Source organism: Chiloscyllium plagiosum, unplaced genomic scaffold (assembly GCF_037043375.1).
Source record: "Chiloscyllium plagiosum isolate Xiang-an unplaced genomic scaffold, Cpla_swu_hap1 HiC_scaffold_26, whole genome shotgun sequence".
Taxonomy (NCBI): Eukaryota; Metazoa; Chordata; class Chondrichthyes; order Orectolobiformes; family Hemiscylliidae; genus Chiloscyllium; species Chiloscyllium plagiosum.
This window is the reverse complement of record NW_028270164.1, coordinates 58,311,290-58,331,855: the sequence shown is the minus strand read 5'-3', so window position 1 is coordinate 58,331,855 and position 20,566 is coordinate 58,311,290. Positions and strand designations below refer to the sequence as shown.

Sequence of the window (20,566 nt, the reverse complement as noted above, 5' to 3'; positions counted from 1 at the left end):
TTTCAATCAAATTTGTTAAGCATCGCCACCCCTGATCAAACCTTGCCTCTCTAAATAGGGATTAATTCTCTCCTTCAGAATTTTCTCCAGTAGTTTCCCCACCACTGATTGTGCCGTAGTGTTGAGGGTTGTGCAGGCTAGGTGGATTGACTGTGCCGTAGTGTCGAGGGTTGTGCAGGCTAGGTGGATTGACTGTGCCGTAGTGTCGAGGGTTGTGCAGGCTAGGTGGGAAGTGGGTCTGGGTGGAAGGCTCTTAAGAGGATCAGTGTGGACTCGATGGGCCAAATAGCCTGCTCCCACATGTAGGGATTCTATGATCTATTCTACGATCACTGATGTGAGACTCATTGATCTGCAGCTCCCTGATTTATTTCTACCACCCTTCTTGAAAAGGGAATGACATCAGCTGTCCTCTGGTATCTCCTCCATGGTCAGTGAGGAATTATAAACTTGGGTCAGGGCCCTTGTAATTTCCTTGCTTGTCTGTCAGATCAGCCTGTGAGAGGGCTCAGCTGGAACAAGGGTTTTGTCCACTTATAAACCTGTCGGAAACTCTGATATTCTGTATGTCAATCTTCTCATGAACCTCACGATCACTCTTCCCAAAGTACCTGCATCTTCCATTTCCTGAGTTAAGACAGACCTGACTGTACTCGTTTAACACCCTACCAGCCAGCTTCACACACACACGTTGTCCTGTTGGTCCCTAATTGACTTTATTGTTTCCTGGTTATTCTCTTCCCCTTAATATTCTTATAGAATATCTTGGGATCCTCCCTAACCTTACCCACCAGTGTTATCTCATGCCCTCTCTTTGTTTTCCTAATTGTTTTCATAAGTTCCTTTGTGCACTGTCTATATTCCCACTGGGGCTCCATTGATGTGCTCTCCTTGCACCAGTTAAAACCCCCTCCTTCATATCCATATTTTTATCCTGAATATTTTTAGAGTTCTTTGGGCTTGTTGCTCCTACATTAACACCCCAAAAAGGCCTGTATTCAGTTTTATTTTGAATGTGATCCCTTCAGTTCTGCTGTAGATTTACTCTGAAGTAGTTGTTCTCTGTTTACTTTGGTCAGATCCTGTTTTATTTTAACAAAATCTGCCTTTCTGCAATTCAAAGCTTTTTGCTGACCATCTTTCTGCTTTCTATAACAAACATAAAATGTGTGGCGTTGCTGTCACTATCACTAAAATGCTCCCCCAGCTGCATCACCTTGAACACCTGTCTGGTTTCATTCCCCAGAATCTGGTCCAGCACTGACCTTTGTAGCACCATTTACAGAGGAACCTCGATTATCCAGCATCGGTTATCCAACAAGATCACAAGGTCCCAAAGCCTGGCTAAACAATGTTATCCAGCGCTCGATTATCCAGAATTCAATTAACCGAACGAAATACTCCCCGCCCGGGTACTTCGGATAATAGAGGCTCCTCTGTATATGTTGAAATCAAAACCTCTTCAAAGTATGTTTCAAGAGATCTGCCCATCTAGACCTATTACGCTATGACTATCCCAATTAATATTTGGGTGGTTGAAATCCCTTAATATAATTACCTGATTATTGTTTCACACTCTGCAGTAAATTGTTCACATTTCTGCTTCTCTATTGTTTGGGGTGTATATTAAATTTTTGGGTCTGTAACTACCCCCTTTTTATTTCTAAACTCTACCCACAAAGCCTCATTTGCAGACCCTTTCAAGATACCGTCCCTCCTTGCTGCCGGACTGAGCTGACTCACTAACTAATAGTGCAACATTTTGACACTGTCCCCTGTCATAGAGTCATAGAGATGTACAGCATGGAAACAGACTCTTTGGTCCAACCCGTCCACGCCGACCAGATAACCCAACCCAATCTAGTCCCACCTGCCAGCACCCGGCCCATATCCCTCCAAATCCTTCCTATTCATATACTCATCCAAATGCCTCTTAAATGTTGCAATTGTACCAGCCTCCACCACATCCTCTGGCAGCTCATTCCATACACGTACCACCCTCTGTGTGAAAAAGTTGCCCCTTAAGTCTCTTTTATATCTTTCCCCTCTCACCCTAAACTTATGCCCTCTAGTTCTGGACCCCCTGACCCCAGGGAAAAGACTTTGTCTATTTATCCTATCCATGCCCCTGATAATTTTGTAAACCTCTATAAGGTCACCCCTCAGCCTCCGACACTCCAGGGAAAACAGCCCCAGCCTGTTCAGCCTCTCCCTGTAGCTCAAATCCTCCAACCCTGGCAACATCCTTGTAAATCCTTTCTGAACCCTTTCAAGTTTCACAACATCTTTCCGATTGGAAGGAGACCAGAATTGCACGCAATATTCCAACAGTGGCTTAACCAATGTCCTGTACAGCCACAACATGACCTCCCAACTCCTGTACTCAATACTCTGACCAATAAAGGAAAGCATACCAAACGCCTTCTTCACTATCCTATCTACCTGCGACTCCATTTTCAAGGAGGTATGAACCTGCACTCCAAGGTCTCTTTGTTAAGCAACACTCCCTAGGACCTTACCATTAAATGTATAAGTCCTGCTAAGATTTGCTTTCCCAAAATGCAGCACCTCGCATTTATCTGAATTAAATTCCATCTGCCACTTCTCAGCCCATTGGCTCATCTGGTCCAGATCCTGTTGTAATCTGAGGTAACCCTCTTCGCTGTCCACTACACCTCCAATTTTGGTGTCATCTGCAAACTTACTAACTGTACCTCTTATGCTCGCATACAAATCATTTATGCAAATGACAAAAAGTAGAGGGCCCAGCACCGATCCTTGTGGCACTCCACTGGTCACAGGCCTCCAGTTTGAAAAACAACACTCCACCACCACCCTCTGTCTTCTACCTTTGAGCCAGTTCTGTATCCAAATGGCTAGTTCTCCCTGTATTCCATGAGATCTAACCTTGCTAATCAATCTCCCATGGGGAACCTTAGTCAAATGCCTTACTGAAGTCCATATGGATCACATCTATTGCTCTGCCCTCATTAATCTTCTTTGTTACTTCTTCAAAAAACTCAATCAAATTTGTGAAACATGATTTCCCACGTACAAAGCCATGTTGACTATCCCGAATCAGTCCTTGCCTTTCCAAATACATGCACATCCTGTCCCTTAGGAATCACTCCAACAACTTGCCCACCACCGAGGTCAGGCTCACTGGTCTATAGTTCCCTGGCTTGTCTTTACCGCCCTTCTTAAACAGTGGCACCACGTTTGCCAACCTCCAGTCTTCCGGCACCTCACCTGTGACTATCGATGATACAAATATCTCAGCAAGTGGCCCAGCAATCACTTTTCTAGCTTCCCACAGAGTTCTCGGGTACACCTGATCAGGTCCTGGGGATTTATCCACTTTTAACTGTTTCAAGACATCCAGCACTTCCTCCTCTGTAATCTGGACATTTTGCAAGATGTCACCATCTATTTCCCTACAGTCTATATCTTCCATATCCCTTTCCACAGTAAATACTGATGCAAAATATTCATTTAGTATCGTCCCCATTTTCTGTGGCTTCACACAAAGGCCGCCTTGCTGATCTTGGGGGGGCCCTATTCTCTCCCTAGTTACCCTTTTGTCCTGAATATATTTGTAAAAACCCTTTGGATTCTCTTTAATTCTATTTGCCAAAGCTATTTCATGTCCCCGTTTTGCCCTCCTGATTTCCCTCTTAAGTATACTCCTACTGCCGAAATACTCTTGGCCCGGAATAGGCTCAGAGGCTGAATGGGCGAAAGTGAGGACTGCAGATGCTGGGGATCAGACCCACCCTCCTCTCCAACCTATCACCTTCATCCCCACCTCCATCCACCTATTGCACTCTTAGCTACCTCTCCCCAGCCTCACCCCCTCCCATTTATCTCTCCACCGCAGAGGCTCCCAAAACGTCGATTTTCCTGCTCCTCGGATGCTGCCTGACCTGCTGTGCTTTTCCAGCACCACTCTGATCTTGACTGAATGGCCTCTTCATTTTCTTTTGTTCCTATGTTCCAAACAGATGATGTTATCAAAGAACGAGCATTAATTAGTACTAGATTCTAAGGCAAGCAACTAATTCTTAAATTTCCACACTTAACAAACTGCCACACTCTACTCTCTACGGGTCACACTTGGTCATCAAAGACAATCATGCAAATTTTTAAAAAATCAGTATAAGTCCTGGGAGAGAGAGTTAGAGTTTATGAGCAGCACAGTCACACTGTCTGAATACAGTAGAATTCCCTCTGGTTTCTTCCCAAAAATTTGATTCTGGTTGGAATATTGTATCATCTTGGCTGTCATTACTCCAACCAGAGCCGATAGTTCATTTGTATCTATTAGACTCCCCTATCATATAAAACACACATATTTAATATTCATCTTAAACTCAATGAATACAAGTTGGCTTTGTGCATACTGCCTTCAGAATGGAAGCTTGAATGACCCTGGGGATTCCCCTCAAATACCAGGGTATTTCTCCTTCTTGAAACACGGTCTGGTCACTCCAAGATATTCACAAATCTCATCAGTTCCTGTGGGAGTCCTGATGAGACAAATTTACAAATATCATTGCAGCTGTCTTTTCCGGTTTATAAACTGATAGGGGGACCATGAATTTTGAGTAATGCCAGGTGGATACATTGTGAGGCTTTTTAAAGTATACAAGAGAAATTAGAAACAAAACAATGGAGAAATTTAGCAGCTTTGGCTGCATCTGTGGAGAGAGAAACTGTCTGATATAATGGAAGAGTTTTGTTCTCCTCCTTTCTCTGGTTGCTTGTGTATGGATAGTATTATAGGAATCCAAGATGGAGGACGGAAAAAATCTCTGGCTGTAAGAGCTGCTCCTTTTTTTGAGGTATTTTAGGTGTAAGTGATTTCCTCTAATTCCAGGAGCAGCAATTACTGTTTCATATGCTGTTGCATTGTTTTGGAACTTTGGGAAAAAAAAAGTCAAAACAACAGCAGTTTTAAAGGAAGAGCAGGCAAAGGAAGCACATGGTGAGGACAGTGCAGGAGAGAGAGAGAGAGAGAGAGAGAAAGAAAACGAGAACCTGCACAGTTACTGCCTTTGCTGTTGGAATTCGTGTATCGCTGGACATCAGAGTGCATCTGGGAAAATTAACAAACAGTGAAATTCACAATTAATCTTGGATGAACTGTTGGGTGAAGTTCACAGCACAGAATCAGATAAGTTAATTGTGGTTTTAAGTCTGTCCAAGAGAAAGGCTGCAGTAGTCAGTATAGTGGATTCTTTCTTGATGATATGTTTTTGGAGATAAGTCTCTTGATTAAACTTAAAATATAAACTGTAACTATTAACTTAACCTGGGGCAGTGTTTGTAGAGGAATAAGACGGTGTTATTTTCTGGGTCTGTAGATTGTGAAGGAGCAAAAATGGCCTTTGCAGTGATATGTACTTCTTGTCAGATGTGGGAGTTTAAAGAGAGTTTAAGGGTTACTGCGGATTATATCTGCCATAAATGCTGTTGGATGCGAATCTTATCAGGTCAAGTGGATCGGTTGGAGAGACAGAGAGAAGCGATGACGAATTTGCAACAGCAACAGTATGTGATGGATGGCAGTTATAGGAAGAGGGGAAGTCTCAGATACAGTCATATAGATGGGTTAACTTCAGGAAGGGTAAGAGAGGTCGGCACCTAGGGCAGGAGTCTTTTGTGGATATACCCATTTCAAACAGGTATGCTGTTTTGGAAAATGTAGGGGGTGATGGATTCTCAGGGGAACATAGCACAAACAGCCAGGTTTCTGGTATTGAGACTGGCTCTTAGGCAACGAGGGGTACGTCGGGTTCCAAGAGGTCAATTGTGTTAGGGGATTCTGTAGTCAGAGGTACAGACAGATGTTTCTGTGGCCAGCAGAGAAAAAGCAGAATGGTGTGTTGTTTCCCTGGTGCCAGGATCAAGGATGTCTCAGAGAGGGGGAGAGGGGCCAGCAGGAGGTCATTGTCCACATTGGAACCAACGACATTGGAAGGGAAAAGGTTGAGATTCTGAAGGGAGATTACAGAGAGTTAGGCGGAAATTTAAAAAGTAGGTCCTCATGGGTAGTAATATCTGGATTACTCCCAATACTACGAGCTAGTGAGAGCAGGAATAGGAGGATAGAGCAGATGAATGCATGGCTGAGGAGCTGGTGTATGGGAGAAGGATTTACATTTTTGGATCATTGGAATCTCTTTTGGGGTAGAAGTGACCTGTACAAGAAGGACGGATTGCACCTAAATTGGAAGGGGACTAATATACTGACAGGGAGGTTTGCTAGAACTGCTAGGGAGGATTTAAACTAGTAAGGTGGGGGGGTGGGACCCAGGGAGATAGTGAGGAAAGAGATCGATCTGAGACGGGTACAGCTGAGATCGGAAGTAAGTCAAACAGTCAGGGCAGGCAGGGACAAGGTAGGACGAATAAATTAAACTACATTTATTTCAATGCAAGGAGCCTAGCAGGGAAGGCAGGTGAACTCAGGGCATGGTTAGGAACATGGGACTGGGATATCATAGCAATTATGGAAACATGGCTCAGGGACGGGCAGGACTGGCAGCTTAATGTTCCAGGATACAAATGCTACAGGAAGGATAGAAAGGGAGGCAAGAGAGGAGGGGGAGTGACATTTTTGATAAGGGATAGCATTACATCTGTGCTGAGGGAGGATATTCCCAGAAATACATCCAGGGAAGTTATTTGGGTGGAACTGAGAAATAAGAAAGGGATTATCACCTTATTGGGATTGTATTATAGACCTCGCAATAGTCAGAGGGAAATTGAGAAACAAACTTGTAAGGAGATCTCGGCTACCTGTAAGAATAATAGGGTAGTCAAGGTCTGGGATTTTAACTTTCCAAACATCGACTGGGACTGCCATACTGTTAAAGGTTTAAATGGAGAGGAATTTCTTAAGTGTGTACAAGACAATTTTCTGATTCAGTATGTGGATGTACCTACTAGAGAAGGTGCAAAACGTGACCTACTCTTGGGAAATAAGGCATGGCAGGTGACTGAGGTGTCATTGGGGGAGCACTTTGGGACCAGCGACCATAATTCTATTTGTTTTAAAATAGTGATGGAAAAGGATAGACCCGATCTAAAAGTTGAAGTTCTAAATTAGAGAAAGGCCAATTTTGACGGTATTAGGCAAGAACTTTTAAAAGCTGATTGGGGGCAGATGTTCGCATGTAAAGGGACAGCTGGAAAATGGGAAGCCTTCAGAAATGAGATAACGAGAGTCCAGAGAAAGTATATTCCTGTCAGGGTGAAAGGGAAGGCTGGTAGGTATAGGGAATGCTGGGTGACTAAAGAAATTGAGGGTTTGATTAAGAAAAAGAAGGAAGCATATGTCAGGTATAGACAGGATAGATCGAGTGAATCCTTAGAAGAGTATAAAGGCAGTAGGAGTATACTTAAGAGGGAAATCAGGAGGGCAAAATGGGGACATGAAATACCTTTGGCAAAAAGAATTAAAGAGAATCCAAAGGGTTTTTACAAATATATTCAGGACAAAAGGGTAACTAGGGAGAGAATAGGGGCCCCCCAAGATCAGCAAGGCGGGTCTTTGTGTGAAGCCACAGAAAATGGGGGCGATACTAAATGAATATTTTGCATCAGTATTTACTGTGGAAAGGGATATGGAAGATTTGGACTGTAGGGAAATAGATGGTGACATCTTGCAAAATGTCCAGATTACAGAGGAGGAAGTGCTGGATGTCTTGAAACGTTTAAAAGTGGATAAATCCCCAGGACCTGATCAGGTGTACCCGAGAAACTCTGTGGGAAGCTAGAGAAGTGATTGCTGGGCCACATGCTGAGATATTTGTATCATCGATAGTCACAGGTGAGGTGCCGGAAGACTGGAGGTTGGCACATGTGGTGCCACTGTTTAAGAAGGGCGGTAAAGACAAGCCAGGGAACTATAGACCGGTGAGCCTGACCTCGGTGGTGGGCAAGTTGTTGGAGGGAATCCTGAGGGACAGGATGTGCATGTATTTGGAAAGGCAAGGACTGATTCAGGATAGTCAACATGGCTTTGTGTGTGGGAAATCATGTCTCACAAATTTGATTGAGTTTTTTGAAGAAGTAACAAAGAAGATTGATGAGGGCAGAGCAGTAGATGTGATCTATATGGACTTCGGTAAGGCGTTCGACAAGGTTCCCCATGGGAGACTGATTAGCAAGGTTAGATCTCATGGAATACAGGGAGAACTAGCCATTTGGATACAGAACTGGCTCAAAGGTAGAAGACAGAGGGTAGTAGTGGAGGGTTGATTTTCAGACTGGAGGCTTGTCACCAGTGGAGTGCCACAAGGATTGGTGCTGGGCCCTCTACTTTTTGTCATTTGCATAAATGATTTGGATGCAAGCATAAGAGGTACAGTTAGTAAGTTTGCAGATGACACCAAAATTGGAGGTGTAGTGGACAGCGAAGAATGGTTTCCTCAGATTACAACAGGATCTGGACCAGGTGAGCCAATGGGCTGAAAAGTGGCAGATGGAGTTTAATTCAGATAAATGCGAGGTGCTGCATTTTGGGAAAGTAAATCTTAGCAGGACTTATACACTTAATGGTAAGGTCCTAGGGAGTGTTGCTTAACAAAGAGACCTTGGAGTGCAGGTTCATACCTCCTTGAAAGTGGAGTCGCAGGTAGATAGGATAGTGAAGAAGGCGTTTGGTATGCTTTCCTTTAATGGTCAGAGTATTGAATACAGGAGTTGGGAGGTCATGTTGCGGCTGTACAGGACATTGGTTAGGCCACTGTTGGAATATTGCGTGCAATTCTGGTCTCCTTCCAATCGGAAAGATGTTGGGAAACTTGAAAGGGTTCAGAAAAGATTTACAAGGATGTTGCCAGAGTTGGAGGATCTGAGCTACAGGGAGAGGCTGAATAGGCTGGGGCTGTTTCCCTTGAGTGTCGGAGGCTGAGGGGTGACCTTATAGAGGTTTACAAAATTATGAGGGGCATGGATAGGATAAATAGACAAAGTCTTTTCCCTGGGGTCAGGGAGTCCAGAACTAGAAGACACAGGTTTAGGGTGAGAGGGGAAAGATATAAAAGAGACTTAAGGGACAACTGTTTCACGCAGAGTGTGGTACGTGTATGGAATGAGCTGCCAGAGGATGTTGTGGAGGCTGGTACAATTGCAACATTTAAGAGGCATTTGGATGGATATATGAATAGGAAGGGTTTGGAGGGATAAGGGCCGGGTGCTGGCAGGTGGGACTAGATTGGGTTAGGATATCTGGTCGGCATGGACGGGTTGGACTGAAGAGTCTGTTTCCATGCTGTATATGTCTATGACTCTCTGACTCTAGGAATGCTGTACTGGTAAAGAAAAAATCCCAAGGTTTCCTATTGAAGCTTGTTGATGAGCAGACCTCCCACCCCATCTTGGATTGTCTGTTTGCCTGTCTGCTGGAGAACACACTGTGACACACTGTATTTGCTGCAGATATTGACTGGTGAGGACTGGAATTCCATTATGAACGATGGCATCATGGCCTACGGAGGCCCTTCTTTCCCTGGTGTGCTGGTCTGTATTTACTTCATCATCCTGTTTGTTTGTGGAAACTGTATCCTTCAGTGTGAACACTCTCCCGGTTAAACTGTGGGTAGGTACGTGGATTGGGGTTGGGAATAAGCATAGTGAGGGATGTAGAGATTGGAGAATGGATCTGGATTGGAGTGGTTGGAGTGATAACAGCTCCAGCTCTCTCTGAGGGGGAAGGCTTGAGGTCTATTTGTGGCCACTCCATTAACAAATGGTAGATGGTTTGATATTTGATGGACACTCAGCCCACTTGTCAATGTAAGAGGGTTCAGAAATGATTTGCAAGGATGTTGCCAGGCTTGGAGGGTTTGAACTATTGGGAGAGGCTGAATCGGCTGGGGCTGTTTTCCCTGGACCGTCAAGACTCCACAGAGGTTTATAAGATCATGAGGGGCATGGATAAGGTAAATAGCCAAGGTCTTTATTCCAGGGTAGGGGAGAAGGTGAGAAGAGAAAGATTTAAAAGGGACCTGAGGGGCATATTTTTCTTGCAGAGGATGGTGCGTCTGGTGGTGCTGCAGGAAGTGGTGGAAACTGGTACAATTGCAGCATTTAAAAGGCACGCTAAAAGATGGGTACATGAGTAGAAAGGTTTTAGAGGGAAATGGGCCAAATGCTGGCAAATGGGACTAGATCGATTAGGATCTCTGGTCAGCATGGATGATTTGGACCAAAGGGTCTGTTTCCATGGTGTACATCTCTATGACTCAATTGTAGTTTTTCTTTTGGCATATATTTGATCCTCAGCTCGATTTCTCCAGATATTCTGTTAAATGTTTTCTTGGCCATCGCTGTTGACAATCTCGCAGAGGCAGAAAGTCTGACATCAGCTCAGAAGGAAGCAGCAGAGGAGAAGAAGAGGAGGAAGTTGGAGAGGTGAGTTAGAGAGAGAAGCAGGTGGTGGGAGGAGAGGGAGGTGTGAGGAAATTTCCATCGCCATCACCATTGCTGTGAGAACACAGTATCCGGTACGTTGCTGCATCTGGATGTTTATTTAGGGCAAATGAGCTAAATGTGGAATATGGAACTCCTTGAGAGACATGGCCCAGTCCTCAGGCTTGGTCACCGATGAAGGGCTTTTGCCCGAAACGTCGATTTTGAAGTTCCTTGGATGCTGCCTGAATTGCTGTGCTCTTCCAGCACCACTGATCCAGAATCTGGTTTCCAGCATCTGCAGTCATTGTTTTTACCACTGAGAACCATGGCCTAACCCTCAGGTTCAGTCACTGAGAACTGTGGCCCAGGCTTTGGGCTCGATTACTAAGGACCACAGCCCAGGCCTTAGGCTCGATTACTGAGGACCGCAGCCCAGGCCTCAGGCTCAATTACTGAGAATCATGACACAAGCCTTAGGCTCGGACACTGAGAATCAAACTGAGCTCTAATTCTGCATTCTGCTTTCATTATTCAGGGCTGCCAACCCGGGCCGAACAGAGGAAGAGAAGCTACTGTTGAAGAAACTTGAACTGGCAAAGCTTAAGGCAGAGGGCATTCCCACCACTGCCAAGGTCAATGTTAAACCTGTCTCTGCCAGCTTAGCACTGTCCCTGCATTCTTGTTAACTCAGCCAGACTTCTCTGGGTCCCATCAGCAAACACAGGCATAGTAGTGCTGATTGATGCTGAGCCCTGCATATGGCAGAATTTATGGGGAATGTGAAATATTGACTTAATCACTGAGGACCACAGCACTACAGACTGGCATTGTATAATTCTAATGGGGGAAACACAGGCCAGATCTGGGACTGTATAACTCCAGTGGGGGAAATGCAGGACAAGTATAGAATTCTACAAATCTAGTGGGGGAAACACGGACCTGGTGTGGGATTGAGCAGCTCAAGGAACTCACTTTGCTTTAGGAGGATACCTAGGAGGCAATGATGCTTAGTGTTTCTGGAGCTGTGCATGTGCTTGTTCAGGAACATAGATTCCAGGCAGCCTGGGAAATTCATAGCTTTCATATTTTCGAATGAACATGCCTGTATACTCAAGAAGCTTTAGTTGTTGCATTAATAAGGATCAGTCATGACCATTCACCTTTAAGCCAATGACCTAACAGCCCCCACCCAGCAGGGGAAGTTGAAATGTTCTGTCATTGTGGCCAATGGCATTTCACTTTGTGTAAAGATGGTTTGTTTAAGCATTAGTCCCTTCCCTGCCCAATGTCCAAAAAAATCATGGGATTAATAAAAGATCAGCATCGCCAGTTCCAGGTTCATGAAAAATGGATCACAATCTTTTATGGGGGCAGGGTTTTAATGGAGTGGAGGAGGGGTTTGACAGAGTGGGCTTTGGTGGGTGGGGTAGGGACTTTATGGAGATGATGAAGTAGGTGTTTGGGGCATGGATGATGTGTTTGATGGAGGGGAGGATAATTTTGAGAGAGTGAGGGAGTGATTTGATGGGATTGGGGGAGGGATTTCATGAAGTGCAGGAGGTGTTTGATGAGCTGGGTGTTAGAGGGGGCAGGAGGTGATTGATGGAATGGGGAGCAGTTTGATGTGCGGGAGGGCTTTGACAGTTTGGGTGCAGGAGGGGAAGGAAGGTTTTTGATTGTGTAGGTGTTGGAGGATGGAGAGGTTTGATGGAGTGGGAGTTTGACAGAGTGCAGAGAGCTTTGACCGAGTTGGGTAGGGGTTTGATGGAGTGCTGGGTCAGAGAGAGGTTTTGATTGAGCGGGAAAGGGGCTTGATAAAATGGATGTTGGAAGGTAAAGGATTCAGAGAAGGGTTTGATTTTTCCCAGTTGTCCAACCAGGTCCTGCCCTGTTTCCCAAGTCACTGGGGTCTGACTTCGGGCCTGGATTTGAATTGCTGGTTTGAACAAGCCAATGTCAGATGGGTATCTTACACAGGGCTTGGACACTGGAATGTGGTATACGTATTGTATGTAATACTGATGTGGATATAGTCTGGGATTGAGAATTCCATTGTGTATGTGTCCACTGGAATTGTGCATATTCTGAATTGGCTCTCTGTATGAACCTTGCTGAATTACTCACCGAATCTATTTACAATTTGCAGCTGAAAGTGGACGAGTTTGAAGCTAATGTCAATGAAGTGAAGGAGCCTTATCCTTCTGCTGACTTTCCAGGTAATGCCAAACACTAACACCAGACTTAATTTCAGTGAGAAAGATCTTTCATTTCCCTAATACTTTGTACCAGAACATCCTCAATCATTATCTTGTTAATCAAGTATTTTTGAAGTTACTGTGTAAATCAGGAAACATAGAGCCAACTTACACAGCAAGGTCACACAAACAATGAGATAATTGACCCTGTGGGCTGGCTCCTCTAAGGTGAATGGAGTGGGGTTTTTCAGTAACCAGGAATGTCCACCTTGGAAACAAATAGGATGGGTATAAATTTGGATCTCTTAAGGTTACTTGGTCTAGCCACCCCCCGCTAATTGGAATCATACCTGATAGAAAGGAAGATGGTTGTGGTTGTTGGAAATCAGTTATTTCATTTCCAGGACATTTCTGCAGGAATTCTCAGGGCAGTGTCCGAGACCCAACCATCTTCTGCTTCATCAATGACCTTCCCTCCATCATAAGGTCAGAAGTGGGGATGTTCACTAACGTTTGCACAATGTTCAGCACCATTCGCGCCTCCTCAGATATTGAAAAAGTCAATGTCCAAAAGTAACAAGACCCAGACAGAACTCACGACTTGGTCTGTTAAGTGACAAGTGACATTCACATCACACAGGTGCCAGGCAATGACCATTGCCAACAGAGATGAATCCAACCATATCCCCTTAACGTTGAATGGCACCACCATCACTGTATCCCCCATTATCAACATGCTGGATTACCACTGACCAGAAACTGAACTGGACTGGCCATATAAATGCAGCAGGTGGGAATTAGGAATATTGCAGCGGGTGACTTCCTGACTCCCAAAGCTTGTCCATCATCTGTAAAGTACAAGTCAAGAGTGTAATGGAATATTTCCTACCTGCCTGGATGAGTGCAGCTCCAACAACACTCACGAAGCTCAACATCATCTCAGACAAAGCAGCCCACTTGATTGGCACCACATCCATGAGTATCCACTCCCTTCACTACTGAAGCACAGTGCAGCAGGGTGTGTATCATCTACACGATGCACTGCAACAACTCACCAAAACTACTTCCAAGCCCATGACTATTTCCATCCGGAAGAATAAGGGCACCAGATAGAACCATCACCTGCAGGTCCCTCTCCAAGCCACTCACCATCCTGATTTGGAAATTTATTGTTGTTCATTCAGTGTCACTGGGTCAAAATCCTGCAATTCCCTCCGGTTGGACTGTGGGTCCACGTATACCCCAAGAACTGCACAAGCTTAAGAAGCTTGCCATTGCCTTCTCAAAGCCAACTACAGATGTGCAATAAATGCTAACCTTGCCAGTGATGCCCACATCAGATAAATGAAATAAAATATAGGATAGTGTGACAGTCTTAATGACACCATATGCTACAGCAACCGGCAAACAGGAGTTGGAAGGAGCATTGGTGTAGAATCCCTGAATAGTGCATGGGATTGTTGATATCCAGCTAAGAGAGGAGACTTCACTCTACCTCCAGCAGTACACCGCTTCCCAAGTGGAATGTGAGATTGGAATCAAGACTGCAAAGTGGGTCTTGAACCTACAACCTTTAGTGTCGAAAGATGAGTGTTACCATACTGACATCAGCACTAACAAACCTCCCAGTGGCATTGCTCTCGGTGACACTCCCGCGGTGAGTTTACCTTGCTCTGGAGTCAATCTCATAAGTTGTGATGAAGCCTGAAGAGAAAACCAAGTGCTCTGTTTCTCTATCCCCCTTACTTTCTATCCTACTGAGCCTCTCTTTGACTGCCATATTTTTCCTATACTTCTCCTTGTCTAACTGTCTCTCCTTCTCTTTCTCTTGGTTTCCCTCTCCCTTGTGCCACCACCCACTGAGTCCCATGAACTAATGTTCTCCACCCATAGAATTCCCTATTCTAGTGCTTGCCACTCACCCACTGGATTCCAAACCCTGACTCAGATAAAATATATTCTGGGTTGCTTGGAGATGAAAGGGCGGAAATAACGGAGACTATTATCATCATTTTATGATCCTCTTTGGCGAATATGCATGGTGTCAGAGAAGTAGAGAACAGTTAACACTGCATCATTGTTTAACAAGAGAGAAAGGGATAAACTGAATAATTATAGTCAGTTTCACCTTGACCCTATGGAAGTAACTGGAAAAAATTCTGAGGGACAGGATAAATCCTTATTCTGAAAGACTTGGATTAATCAAGGACAGGTAACAAGGATTTGTTTGACCAATAAGATAAAACAGGCGTTTGGACTAACAAGATTACATATTTTGGGGTAATGAGAAGACTTGATGAGGGAAATGTATTTGATGGAGTTGACATAAACCTTTGCAAAATCTTTGACTAATATCCCACATGGTCTCTTGAACAAAACCTCATGGGATACAAGACAGTGAGCAGTTGGATCCGTAGTAGGAAGCAAGCTGTTATTTTAGATTACTTACAGTGTGGAAACAGACCCTTCGGCCTAACAAATCCACACCGACCCGCCGAAGTGCAACCCACTCAGACTCATTCCCCTACATTTACCCCTTCACCTAACACTACGGGCAATTTAGCGTGGCCAATTCACCTGACCTGCACATTTTTGAACAGTGGGAGAAAACCGGAGCACCCGGAGGAAACCCACGCAGACATGGGGAGAATGAGGCAGGAATTGAACCCGGGTCTCTGGTGCTGTGAGGCAGCAGTGCTAACCACCATGCCACCCACACTTGCTGAATCTTTCTGTGACTGAAACACTGTTTGCAATGGGTCTATGCAAGGTTGAGTACTGGGCTCCTCACTATCTGTGGTCTTTATCAATTATTTGCTCTTGAATGTAGAAGATTGATTAAAAAGCATAAAAAATCTTAGCCATATAGTTAATAGTGAAGGAGAAATCTGTAGACTGCAGGAGGATCTCAACAGAGTAATCAGGAGGGTGAGTCGTGGTCGATGGAGGTCAAATTGATGAATGTGTAGTCATACATTTGGGGAACAGCACCAATGCAAGAGAGAGAATAAATCTTAGGTTACTGAGAGATGTCAAAGAACAAAGGAATTTGACATACAGGATGACAAATCCCTGAAGGTGACTGAACATGTGATAAATTAGTCAAGAATGTGTATTTGCCAGCATTAGCTAAAGTATGGAATTTAAGAGTTGGTAGGTTTATGCTGGAAGCCAATGCAACACTAGTTAGGTCACAGCAATGTCAATATGTGCAGGTCTGGTCACACTTATAGCAAAGGTGTGATTACACGAGAGAGGATACAGCAGAGAGATTTACAAGGATGTTGCCTGCCGTGGAGAATTTTAGTTATGAAGAAGGATTTGATAGGCTTGGGTTCTCTTCCTTGGATGAGAAGGGATCAAGACTGAAATTAAATGGATTTTGAGTGGACCAGAAGATTGGCGGGGATTGAAGGGAGTGCGAAGGAGATTCACCCAGATGCTACAAACCAGGCAAACCCTTCATCAGAACCATACTGGGAACATTAGCTCTGCTTTCTCTCCATTGAGACAAAAGTGAGGACTCCATTGAGGCTGCCAGACCTGAGTTTTTCTAGTAATTTCTGTTTTTGTTTGATTTCCAGACTCTGCAGTTCTTTGAGCCCACCAATTTCTCCCTCTGGCGTATTGCCTCACTATGCCCCTATCTCAGTGCCTCTCCTCCTGAAACCCTCATTAAACCTTTGTCACCGCCATCCTTCATTATTCTAATGCATTCCTGTCTGGTATCTCATATTCTAACTTTTCTTTTTTTTCCAACTTACGTTTGGAAGTCCGGTTCCCTATCACTCTGCTGCTCCCTATCTCTGAAATCTTGTCCAGAACCCAGGAATCTTGTAAATCTTTGTCCTCCTCTAATTCAAGCTTCTTAAGCATCTTTGATTTTATTGGCTCCACCATTGGTGTCTGTGCCTTCAGTTGCATCTGTCTGAAACTTGTTCCTTCCATCTCTTAGCTTCTCCACCCCAGCTACCTCCTGTAAAACACTTCTCAAAATCACCAAGCTTCTGGTCATCTGACTGAAAATGTGGCTCCGTGCCAACTTTTGTTTAATAATTGTCCTGTAAGACACCACGGGATGTTTAGTGATGTTGAAGGTACCATATTAATACAAAGTTAAAAATCACACAACACCAGGTTATAGTCCAACAGGTTTATTTGAGAGCACAAACTCTTGGAGCACTGCTCCTTCATCAGGTGGTTGTGGAGCAGGACCATGAGATACAGAATTTACAGCAATAGATTACAGTGTCATGCGGCTGAAATATATTAAACAAATTTAGATTTCAGCCATGTGACACTGTAACCTTTTGCTACAAATTCTGTGTCTTATGGTCCTGCTCCACAACCACCTGATGAAGGAGCAGTGCTCTGAAAGTTTGTGCTCCCAGATAAACCTGTTGGACTATAACCTGGTGTTGTGTGATTTTAACATTGTCCACCCTAGTCCATCACTGGCTCCTTCAAATCTTAATAATACAAGTTATTTGTTGTTGCTGTCCTGTTGAAGCTCTGACTGTGACATCTGAGCCAACTGTGGGTGGCACGGTGGCACCGTGCTGCCTCACAGCGCCAGAGACCTGGGTTCAATTCCCACCTCAGGTATCTGTCTGTGTGGATTTTGCACACTCTCCCCGTGTCTGCGTGGGTTTCCTCCGGGTGCTCCGGTTTCCTCTCACAATCCAAAAATATGCAGGTTAGGTGAATTGGCCATGCTAAATTGCCCGTAGTGTTAGGTGAAGGGGTAAATGTAGGGGAATGGGTCTGGGTGGATTGCGCTTTGGCGGGTCGGTGTGGACTTGTTGGGCCGAAGGGCCTGTTTCCACACTGTAAGTAATCTAATCTAAAATAATCTAATCTAAACTAAACACACAGGAACTGCATTTTGATTATTTCAGAAAATGTAGCCTTGAATGGCAGACTGCATACAAGAGTACTGTAGGTAGAGAATGCAAATTATATATCACACACACACACACACGATAGGCAGACAAAGATTATATACTATCTCTTAAACACATAAAGTATGAGCAAATTGAGATTATATATTGTATATTAACTGGATAAACAATTCAGATTGAAATTGTATATAAAATGTATAAAATATAAGCAGATTAAGTTTGTATAATAAATTAAATGTATGTAGGTAGGTCAAGATTATATATTAAATATGTATGCAATGAAAGGTTTTGGTCTCAACGATATTATTTGGAGTAGTAACAAGGGTTGGGACGTCATGTTGGAATTGTTCATTGGTGAGGCCTCTGCTGGCATACTGTGTACAGTCCTGATTGCTCTGCATGACCAGGGAAATGTTTGGAGGGATATGGACCAAGCACAGGCAGGTGGGACTAGTTTAGTTTGGGATTATGATTGGCCTGGTCTGATTGGACCGAAGGGTCTGTTTTCCTGTTGTATGACTCTATGACACTGAACTCCACAACCAGGAGCGTTAGGAATGTGATGAGTTCTATTTACAAACTGTCATCAACTAAAGTGATATGATTGCACCTTCATAAGACCATTAGACATAGGAGCAGAAATTATGCCATTCAACCCATCGAGCCTGCTCCACCATTCAATCATGGCTGGTAAGATTCTCAATCCTATTCTCCCACTTTCTCCCCGTAACCCTTGATCTCCAAGACAATCAAGAACCTATCTATCTCCACCTTAAATATACTCAGTGACCTGGCCTCCACAGCCTTCTGTGGCAGTGAATTCCATAGATTCCCCACTCTCTGGCTGAAGAGATTTCTCCGTATCTCCATTCTAAAACGTCTTCCCTTTACTCTAAGGCTGTGCCCTCAGGTCTGAGTATCTCCTACCAGTGGAAACACCTTCCAACATTCACACTGTCCAGGCCATTCAACTTTCTGTAAGTTTCAAATAGATTCTTCTAAACTCCGAGTATAGTCCCACAGTCCTTAAATGTTAAGCTTTTCATTCCTGGGACCATTCTCTTGAACCTCCTCTGAACCTGCTCCAGGGCCAGTACATCCTTCCTGAGCTATGAGGCCCAAAATTGCACACAATACTCCAAATGAGGTCGGACTAGAGCCTTATAGAGCCTCAGATGTACATCTCTGCTTTTATATTCAAGTCCTCTCAAAATAAACACCAACATTGTATTTGCCTTCCTAACTACTGACTCAAGTTTACCTTGAGAGAATCCTGGACGAGAACTCCCCAATCTCTTTCACTTCAGACTTCTGAATTTTCTCACCATTTAGAAAATAGTCCGTGCTTTTGTTCTTCTCATCAGACTGCATGACCTCACACTTGCCCATGTTGTACTCTATCGCCACTTCTTTGTCCACTATTCCAACCTGTCTAAATCCTCCTGCAGCCTCTCTACCTCATCAATACTACCTGTCTCTCGACCTACTTTTATATTATCTGCAGACTTAGCCAGAATACCATCAGTTCCTTCATCTAGATTGTTAATGTATAAAGTGAAAGGTTGTGGTCCCAACACTGAGCCTTGTGGGACACCACTTGTCACCGGCTGCCATCCTGAGAAAGACCTTTTTATCCCCACTTTCTGCCAGACAGCCAAGCTTCTATCCATGCTAGCACCTTGCCTCTGACACCATGGGCCTATTTCTTACTCAGAAGCTTCCTGTGTGGCCCCTTGTCAAAGGCCTTCTTGAAGTCCAGGTAGATAACATCCATTGGCTCTCCTTGGTCTAACCTGCTCATTCCCTCCTCAAAGAATTCTAGCAGATTTGTCAGCATGACATCCCCTTGGTGAAACCAAGCTGACTTTGTTCTATTTTACCATGCATTTCTAAGTCTTCAGAAATCTCATCCTTCACAATGGTCTCCAAACTCTTACTCACCACCAAGGTCAGGCTAATCGATCTGTAATGGTCTGTCTTTTGTCTTACTCCCTTTTTAGACAGGGGTGTCACGTTAGCAATTTACCAGTCCTCTGGGATCCTCCCTGACTCCAGTGATTCCTGAAAGATCACCATTAACACCTCCACTATCTCTTCAGCTATATCCCTTCGAACTCTGGTCCAAGGTGGGTTCATCCACTTTCAGATTTTTCAGTTTTTCTAGTATCTTCTCCTTGGTGATGGCCACCATACTCACCTCTGCCCTCTGACTCTCTCGAAGTTTTGGGATGTTATTCATTTTCTTCACCGTGAAGACTAACACAAAGTAATTATTTAGTTTCTCAGCCATTTCTTGTTCCCCATTACTATCCCTCCAGCGTCATTTTCCAGTGGCCCAATGTCCACTTTTGCCTCTCTTTTGTCCTTTTATACATTTAAAGAAACTCTTACAGTCTTCCTACATATTACTAACTAGCTTACCCTCATATTTAATCTTCTCCTTCCTTATTTATTTTTCAGCTGCTTGAATAACCTTTTGTTGAGCTCCTGATGAATCCAACACTCCAGTTTGTGACTTTTTATTGTCTATGTGTGCGTGCGCGATGTGTGTGTGAGAGAGAGAGACATGGTGCTAGCTGGGAGGAGGTTATCGGGGCAGGACACCTGAAGTGTTTTTTCACCCCATCTTTATCCTTTAAGAATGTAAAAAGTAGGAACAGCTTGTTGAGCCATCCTCACTATTCAGTAGGATCATGGCTGGTCCAAAATTCCTCACATCCCATTTTCTGTGTTTTCCCCGTAACTGTTGAGTCTCCTACAGATCAAGGATCTATTTATCTTACCCTTAAATATACACAAGGACTTTGTCTGCACGGCTCTCGGTGGCAAGAAGTTCCAAGACTCACAGCCCTCTGACAGAAAGAAATTCCTCCTTGTTTCAGTCTTTATTTTATAAATATTTTTATTGAAAAAAAAATTCAGGTTTTTTACAAAATTACAAAACTAGTACAAAATAGTATAACCACTTTACAATATAATAGCAGCAACAAAACAAAAAGAAAAAAAACTACTAATCTACTCCACAAACTACCAAAACACAAAAAGAAT

General features: G+C 43.9%; 1 protein-coding gene across 3 annotated transcripts in view; it reads left to right on the top strand.

The window, feature by feature from the left end:
• The window catches only part of LOC122562953 (voltage-dependent L-type calcium channel subunit alpha-1S-like), a 235,396-nt gene that overhangs the window by 83,075 nt on the left and 131,755 nt on the right, over window positions 1-20,566 (top strand). For all 3 annotated transcript variants that reach the window (XM_087973777.1, XM_087973778.1, XM_087973779.1), the window contains 4 exons: window positions 9,448-9,568; window positions 10,308-10,422; window positions 10,958-11,054; window positions 12,569-12,638. In XM_087973777.1, coding sequence (XP_087829903.1) covers window positions 9,448-9,568; window positions 10,308-10,422; window positions 10,958-11,054; window positions 12,569-12,638 — 403 coding nt within the window. The remainder of the gene's footprint in view (window positions 1-9,447; window positions 9,569-10,307; window positions 10,423-10,957; window positions 11,055-12,568; window positions 12,639-20,566) is intronic.